At 45.4% G+C, this 8,736-nt stretch overlaps 1 protein-coding gene across 1 annotated transcript in view; it reads left to right on the plus strand.

The window, feature by feature from the left end:
* FRMPD3 (FERM and PDZ domain containing 3) overlaps window positions 1-8,736 on the plus strand; it is a 79,911-nt gene that overhangs the window by 25,452 nt on the left and 45,723 nt on the right. The window contains exons 5-6 of the mRNA XM_007952430.2: window positions 1,283-1,387; window positions 6,024-6,131. Of these exons, the coding sequence (XP_007950621.2) occupies window positions 1,283-1,387; window positions 6,024-6,131 (213 nt within the window). The remainder of the gene's footprint in view (window positions 1-1,282; window positions 1,388-6,023; window positions 6,132-8,736) is intronic.

The following is an 8,736-nucleotide window of genomic DNA, read 5'->3' on the forward strand; positions in this document are numbered from 1 at the left end:
CCCGACTCATAGCGACCCCTCCTTGGGTTTCTGAGGCAGTTATCACTATGGAAGCAGGATTGCCCAACCTTCCTTCCGAGGAGTGGCTGGTGGGTTTGAACCGCCAGCTTCCTGGTTAGCAGTCAAGTGCCTTAGGCATTATGCTACCACAATTCTCAGAGTTCCAGGGCTTGTAGATTCATCTGCCCCCATAATTTTCAGGTGTAGTAGCTATTTTTCCCGTTTCTCTCTGTGTCTCTGCTGCTCTTTTTATTACTCAGAAGTGACTAGGTTTTGGACATACCCTACATTGGCCTCAACTGATTGATTGCTTGATTCAATTGATTGGCCTCAACTGATTGATTGCATTACATTAGATTGCATTATGGAAGGAGATTATATTGTATTACATTACGTCCACAGCTATAGGGGTTAGGATTTCAAGACACATTTTCGGGGGACACAATTCAATCCATAACAATGAGGTATATAGAGCTCAGTGGGGAGGGGGTAGGCATGCAGGGAACACCCAGGAAAGGCTTAGTTTCCAGTGTTTGCTAGCCATGCTTCCTGGGGAATTTATGGGAGAGTTGTCAAGAAGTAGAGAGCCTAGCTGATTCTTTGGGCGTTTTCTTACAGAATAGGATAAACAAATTGGTATGGAGCCCAGAACTAGAAAGCCAGGAGACCTAGGTTAAATCCCTAACATCTCTATTCCTGAATAGCATAGAAACTGTGGACAAATCACTTCAGAGTGCTAGGGCTCTTTTCTTCCACATCTAAAATGGCATTTTGGATTTTTATGAGCCTCTTTCCTAGGGGCAGGGTATATCTGTCAGATGAGTAAGATCATTTCCGTAAATGCTTTGGGATGCTTGTATTCAGATATAATAATTATATATATATATATAGACAGAGAGAGAGAGAGAGACAGACAGAGAGAGAGAGAGACAGAGAGAGAGAGAGATTTAGATATATCTTGTATTAAGAAAACCAAACATATAAAAAGTCAGTATGTATTATTACTAAAGAATTTTTGCAAACACCCCTAGGCCTAGAGCATTCATAATGGGATTCAGTTTACCCAAATTCAGTTTGTGCCCAGCCTTCTCAGAACACACCAATTAAATAAGGAAGGACTTAGCACATTACCTTGCACCTAGTAGGTAATCGATACTTATTTATTGATTTACTGATCAGTAAGGCAAAGTATATGTATATTGAGACATCTTTTCTCCAACATGACAAAGGTCAGGTTTTCCTCAGGGATAGAGAAATAACAAGGCCCCTGTTCTTTTTCCAGTCCCCCAAATCTGCCTTCATCAGTGCTGCGAAGAAGGCCAAGCTGAGGTCCAATCCTGTGAAGGTCCGATTTTCTGAGCAAGTGGCAGTTGGAGAAACAGATGCAGTAAGTGCAGCCTCAGCTCCCTCTCCTGGGCCCTTGGCCAGAATTGGCCTGGATGTCAAGTTCTCATTGAGGGGTGGTTGCTTGTCCAATGTTCTTCATAGTGGACAGCATTAGGAAGGAGCTGGAGTGGGAGGACTGCAATGCTATACAGATGGGTAATGAGTGAGGAGTGTATGGGCATTGTGGGGAGGAGTATGTACTGAATCACGCAGGATCCTCGTGATGCTTCAAGAAATTCCATCCCTAACACAGTAGCTTACACTCAGAACAAATGCTCTGTAAACATCTTTTGGTTACTTGATAGAAGCAGAAAGGAAGGAGTGGCTTTCTGAAGGTCCACGGGAGGAACAGCTGATGAAATTGAGCTCTCTTCACGTTTAAGTGATCCTGAAACTCCACATTTGACTGGAGAAGACTGCAGTGGTGGATGAAGCTTCCATAGGGAAAATGATACAGACTCTCATTGAGTCACATTGTCTTTACTAAGCACCTGCTGGCTTCCCAGCCCTGCATAGGATACAAAATAGATATCTGTTCCCTGACACTGCATAGCTTTCAGTGATGATGGGGGGATAAGTGGTTCAGATTGAGGCAGTATAGGATCCACTGCTGGGTGCCATTGTTTCAAGAAGCAAGTAATGTTCAATAGCCCATGCCACACAGATACCAATTTGGGGGGGTCATGGTGAGCCCACGAGGAACCCTAGTGGTGCAATGGTTAAGTGCTCAGCTGCTAACCCAAAGGTTGGTGATACAAACCCACCAGCCGCTCCTTGCGGGAGGGGAGGTGTGAAAGGCTGCTTCCATAAAGATTTATAGCCTTGGAAACCCAATGGAGCAGTTCCATTCTGTCCTGTAGGTCACTAGGCATCAGAATCTACTCTTTGGTTTTGGTTTAGTTTGGGCAGTCCACAGTCTTTTTCATTGTTTCGTAGGGTTTGCATGAGGTGAGTTGTCTGTTCCAGATGTGCAAATGAGAAGAGGTAGGTGGAGAGCAGAAAGATGTGTGTTAAGCAGGAGTGGACTGGGGCCCAGAATCTCCCAGGAATCTGCGGAAGTTGGTGGTGTCCCGAAGGGGATGGAGGTGGGAAGAGCTGGAGCTAACAGGCATTTGTGTGCTTTTTCGGGCTGTTGCTGGCCGGACTCTCAGGAGGCCCTTATCATTTATGTACTGAGGCACAGCTGCAGTTGTTGGGAGAAGATAGCAAGCCCAGACTGAACAGGGAAATCAGTGGGGCATCAGGTACTTACAGAGTTCTTTGAGGCTGAACCACTCAGAAGAAGGGATCTAGAGGACACAGGTGTTTCCCATCCCTGTTCCCTGACTCTCATCCCCAAACTCAGCTCATGCCCTCCCCCATCCCTGTCCAAGGAAGTCTGGGGAGTCTAGGGGAATATAGGACCACACTGGGAAAGTTGTCGTGTCAATCCTAGCAGAAAGGGTTGAAAGGGGATGGGATAGTGAGCAGAGAGGAAAAGAAGCTATATGGAGTTCCTGCAGATCAGGATGAAGCAGCCTCTGAGTCACTAAGGGGATGTTTGCATCCTGACCTCCCCCCCAAAAAAAACAAACCTCCAATCCACTGCCACTGAGTCAATTCCAACTCATAGCAATACTACAGGACAGAGTAGAACTGCACCATAGGGTTTCTGAGGGTGTAAATCTTTATAGAAGCAGACTACCTCATCTTTCTCCCAAGGAGAAAGTGGCTGGGGGGTTCAAACCACCAAACTTTTGGCTACACAGTCAAATGCTTTAACCACTGCACCACCAGACCAAAACGAAACTCACTGCCATCAAGTCGGATCCAAATCATAGTGACCCCTTCCTTGGGTTTCTGAGGTGGTATCACTACGGAAGTAGATTGCCTAACCTTCCTTCTAAGGAGTGGCTGGTGGGTTTGAACCTCCAGCCTTCTGGTTAGCAGTCAAATGCCATAGGCACTACACCACCAGAGCTCCTTGCACCACCAGAGGTCCTTGAAAATCCAGAGGAAATGTGACTTAAAAGTATAGGCAGGTGCATCCTATTCCATTCAGCATTACAGAACAATCAACCATGGCCAAGCCACTCAATGAAGAACTCCCTCACTTCCTCTCCCCTCCTTTTCCTTCCTTTTCTTCCCACTCTCTTTTCTCTCCCTCTCATTCTCTTTTCTTTGCTCTCCCTTCCCTACTCTCTCCTCCTCCCATTATGAATGTCCTCTTCATATTTCTCAGCTAGGCCACAGGCAGAATCAAGCCCCTACTCCAGACCAATCTAAGTGAAATGCCCTAGAGTAGCTAGGACCCACCCAGAGTTGTTTCTCTGTCTCCTGGACAGGCCACCAGGCATGGTTTGAGGCTCTTGGCTAAGAGAGAAACAGACATCAACCTTCCAACTCTTACTGTGTTCAGGAAATTACCTGATGCAACAATAGCAACCTCTCCCTACTCCCTACCACCAATGCAGACCATAGCAGCCTCACCATTGGTCGGCACTTGGGGGAGTCCAGGCCCAGGTGACTCCCGACTATCCTATCATCCCTCCTTTCCCTTCTTGTGCCAAGGCTTTATTAAGCAGCCACAGCAAAAATAAATCCTGTGGGCGTTCCTTGCCAACTCTATTTTTAAGCAAAATCAATTAAGTAATTATCTGAGTCCAACCCAATGTGCTAAATAAAACCTGCCACCGCTGAGCATCATCAGCCTGGGGATTGGGGCCTCTGGGCTTGGCAGGATTCTTGGGATCAGAGAGAGAGCCAGGGAATCACACTTTTCCAATGTTATATACCATCACTTACCTTGGCTTCACCCCAGTCAAGCTGGACTCCTGGCTCCCACTACTGCCAACCACACCCCAACTCAAGAGGACTTCCGTGTTCCTGTTTCTTTGCTCTGTCCATGACAGTCCCTTAATCTGGACTATTCTCTTCTGACCTTTCTAATAATCCACACCTGCTATGACATTTAAAACCTAAATCCAGTTCCCCTTATCTAGGAAACCTTAACTTATCTACCTTAAACTTATTGGGTTGTTTTGGTCCTATGAATTGCTCTCTAGTTCATGTGTGTGTGCCAGGTCACTATAATAAGAGTGTAAGACTAGGCCCAGGTCTTCTATTTTTATGTAGTCTTCATGGGGCTTAATATAGTTCTGGGCACATAGTAGAGGTTCAATAAATGTCCACTGAATTAAGGAATCTGGCCACCTTATGCCAATTTTCAGTTCTTATAGAATTAACAATGTTAGCCAAGGGAAGTGGTTGAACTCTTGCTGAGTCTAATCATTCAAGTAAGTACCTATTAAACATCTAATGGAGTCCCTGGGTGATGCAAATGGTTGGTTAAGCACTTGGCTACCAACCTAATGGTTGGCAGTTCGAACTCACCCAGAGATATCTCAGAAGAAAGGCCTGGGATCTGCTTCCAAAAGATCACAGCCTTGAACAACATTTGGAATGCAGTTCCACTCTGCACACATGGAGTTGCCATGAGTTGGATTTGACTCGACAGCAACTGGTTTGATTAAGCACCTACTGCTCATTCATTCAGCAGCCATTTGTTGAGCACCAGCTGTGTACTAGGAACTCTGTTCAGTGTTGGGACTATAAAGATGAATAGGACATGGTCATTGTGCTCTGAGTTCACTATTTGATGAGGAAGATGCGTATTCTCCAGAAATGTGATAAGTACTGAGAGAGGTGCATATAAATTGCAGTAGGATGCATGGAAAGAGCAGGTTGGAGTACTTGAGGATATTTGGGCAAGGCCTTAAATAATATATACTTGAACTGAGTCTTGAAGGATGAGTTGGAGTTTGTCACGGAGAGAAAAAGAAAGGGTATTCTAGGCAGAAGGAACCGCCTTTATTTAACAAATACTTATTGAGAACTTAACACGCACCACCTCCTATTCAGAAGTATGGAAGCATGAAAGAGCAGTGTGCATACCAAGAATGGCAAGACATGATGCTGCAGAGTAGGAGGGGGCTGAACCAGGAACATTTTTAGATACCATGAGGGAGGGGGAATGGCAGAGCATAGGCATGGGTGTGGAAGTAATCTGGATGTGTGAAGGGTATGATGGAAAAGGAGAGAGTATGTGTGGGAATGTTTCAGGAGATAAAGTCAGGTGAGAGAAGGAGCTTTTTGAACCACAGTATAATGTGGGCAGGAGCTCTTGTGGCACAGTGATCAAAAGCATTCGGCTGCTAACCAAGAGGTTGGTGGTTTGAGTCCACCAGACACTCTGTGGGAGAAAGATGAGGCAGTTTGCTTCTGGGAAGATTTACAGCCTGGAAGAACCTATGGGGCAGTTTTACTCTGTCCTACATATGGTTGCTATGAGTTGGAGTTGACTTGATGGCAGTGGGTTTGGTTTGGTTATAATGCGCGTGTGTTGTGGCGTCGGATGAAGGGTGAACTTTTGACATGGAACAATCAATGTCTTCTTGGGCGTTTGGTTCTGGTCTCCATGTGACATTATTATTGATCTGCTTTTCTTCTGTCTCTTTATCCTCCCCTACTTTTGGCTCCCTGTCTCCTTCACTTTCTCCTTTCTCTTCCTCCTTTCTTTTCCTTCCCACACCCCACATTTGGCTTCCCTCCTCTTTCTAAATGAGCCCCTCCCTTTGTCCTTTCCATGCCTTCTACAGAAAATGATGAAGAAAGAAGCTCTTCTCCTTATCCCCAACGTCTTGAAGGTTTTCTTAGAAAATGGGCAGATCAAGTCATTCACATTTGATGGCCGGACCACTGTTAAGGTACATACAAAGTCTCCTCTTGAGTGAGCCTCTCCAGAGGACACACAGCTGTGAGTCTGTACATATAGCTGCTCACTGCTGGATCGGGTGGCCTTTTAGCTTCTGTTACTTGTGAGGCTACAGAAACACTGTCTTCAGATACAACTGGACAAGTGTCTGATTGGGAGGGGGTAGAAATTTACGTGTCCAGCTGTGTACTGGTTAGTGTGTGTGCATGAGCACATGGTGCACATCTATTTGTAAATTGCTTTGCATTTGTGTTATACCGGGTCCTTTGGGACTCATAGGAACCAAGGAGTGTGAAGATCATTAAGCAAGCCATTTATAAAGCAAAAACAGTTTATATTGATACAATAACACCCACACAAGTTTACACACAGAAATCAACAAATGCAATCTCTGGGGAGATTAGTTTAACCATGCCTTGCTTTTTAAATAACAGCCAGATCTTAAACACTGAACCAAGATTTGAAAAGTCCAGCAACAGCCCCTTTGGCTATTCCTTTCGCAGGAAGAGCAATTACTGAGCTGTGATTCTTAACAGCTCAGCCAGGTGTCTAAAAGTTGTAGTGATTGTCTCAGTCCTGAGGAGTAGCAGTGATGATATGATTAACCCCCAGGTTCGCTTTACTCTGGGACAAAAATATTCACTCTTGCTTCTTCTGGACTCTCTCCAGAAAGAGAATGCCAGCCCCAGAAGGAATGTTCTAATGCATCAAGTGCTACTCAAATTACTGGACACCTACAGTGCCTACCCAGAAAGCCCACCTTGGCCACAGATGTCTTGAAGTACCCATACTGAGGCAAAGACAACCTTATAAATAATAATAATAAAATCCTGATCCAGGAAAACTTTAGCTGAGAAGTTATCAGGTGTTCAGAAACAGCTTTACCAGTGGTTCTGAACCAGGATCGGTCCTGCCCACTCCCAGAGGGCTCTGGGAAATATCTGAGGGTGTTTTGGATCACCACAATGATTTGGTGTGCTACTGGCATTTTTGTGTCTCAGAGTCAGGGATGCTAAATGTCCTGAATGATGAAGAATGGTCTCGCCCAAAGTGCCAGTAGCACCCCAGTTGAGAAACACTGTACCAAAACCACATTGATTGGAAGGCTTAGGCCTTGATGGGTCCCCAAGGCAGTAACTCACCTAGGACAAAAATACATGCTCTCTTGGTGATTGAAAGGTCACAGGCTATGGGAGGGGCAGTGAAACAGAACTAGACCACCCAAGGGTTTCCCAAATATCTTTCCACCAGATACACATGTCTGTGTCAGAATTACTCATGAGTTACTATGTCCATTGTATATTCCATCTCTGCACTGCAGTGTTAATTCCCCTCCCTCCCCCCTCAGAGGCTTTTCTGAGCATTCTTCCACCTCACACCATCACTACCATCATTGCTTCCCAGTAACCTTAGCCTTCCAGGACAGCAGTGTTCCCCTTGCTCATGATCTCACTCTGACTTCATAGAGGGTACACTGGCTATTCATTGGAACTTTGACAGGATGCCAAGCCACTTGTACCAGAGAGGTACCTGGGTGAATTGACAGCCTGGCACGGGGGCCATTACACTTGTAACACCAGTTGGCAATCGCTGGCTTGGCTGTCCACAATCCCAGTGCAGCCGAACTGCAAAGAAAACCTCATCTGTCCGTGCCAGAGTTCTAGCAACACTGGCGCCTCTGTGACTGCTTGGATAATACAAAGAGATATTCTCAAGTACCCACCAGTTTCCATCCTACCATTTGAATGGCTAAGTGTCTTTTAATGTTCAGAGTGGCTTGTTTGGCAACCCTGGCTATAAAGGGAGTTTCTCATTCCCAAGCCTGTTTCTTTCAGGCTTTGGGGAGCTCAGTGATGCCGACTCCACAAACACACACCCAGGAGCCCAGTGTACATGGAAGTCACAGCAAATAGATAGCAGAAGTCTCAAAACTGACATTTGGGCAGCCCCCACAGATATGTTTCCAAATATCCCAAAATTAAAAGTAGGGCAACTAGTTTGAATTGGGACATGCTATAAGGGTAAAACACATGCTAGATTTAGAAGACTTACCAAACCAAACCAAACTCACTGCCGTCAAGTTGGATCTGACTCATAGTGACCCCTCCTTGGGTTTCTGAGGCAGTATCACTATGGAAGTAGATTGGCCAGTCTTCCTTCCAAGGAGTGGCTGATGGGTTTGAACTGCCAGCCTTCTGGTTAGCAGTCAGATTCCTTAGGCACTACACCACCAGAGCTCCCTTAGAAGATTTAGTGTATACATATATCCATATAGTTATATATAGGTTCCTGGGTGGCACAAATGGTTTGTACTTGATTACTTACCTAAAGGTTGGCAGTTTTAAGCCACCCAATAGCACTGTGGAAGAAAGGTCTGGTGATCTGCTTACATAAAGATTGCAGCTAAGAAAACCCCTTGGAGCAGTTCTGCTCTGTAACACGAGCACTCGGAATTGACTCAGCGGCAGTGGTTTATTTGTTGTATTTGTTAGATATTTCCATATGTATTACATAATTGGGAGCTCTGGTAGCATAGTGGCTACAGCACTTGACTGCTAACCAGAAGGCTGGCGGTTCAAATCCACCAGCCACTCCTC

The sequence above is a fragment of the Orycteropus afer genome, unplaced genomic scaffold (assembly GCF_000298275.1).
Source record: "Orycteropus afer afer isolate SDZICR_OR568_19922 unplaced genomic scaffold, OryAfe1.0 scaffold00336, whole genome shotgun sequence".
Classification (NCBI taxonomy): domain Eukaryota; kingdom Metazoa; phylum Chordata; class Mammalia; order Tubulidentata; family Orycteropodidae; genus Orycteropus; species Orycteropus afer.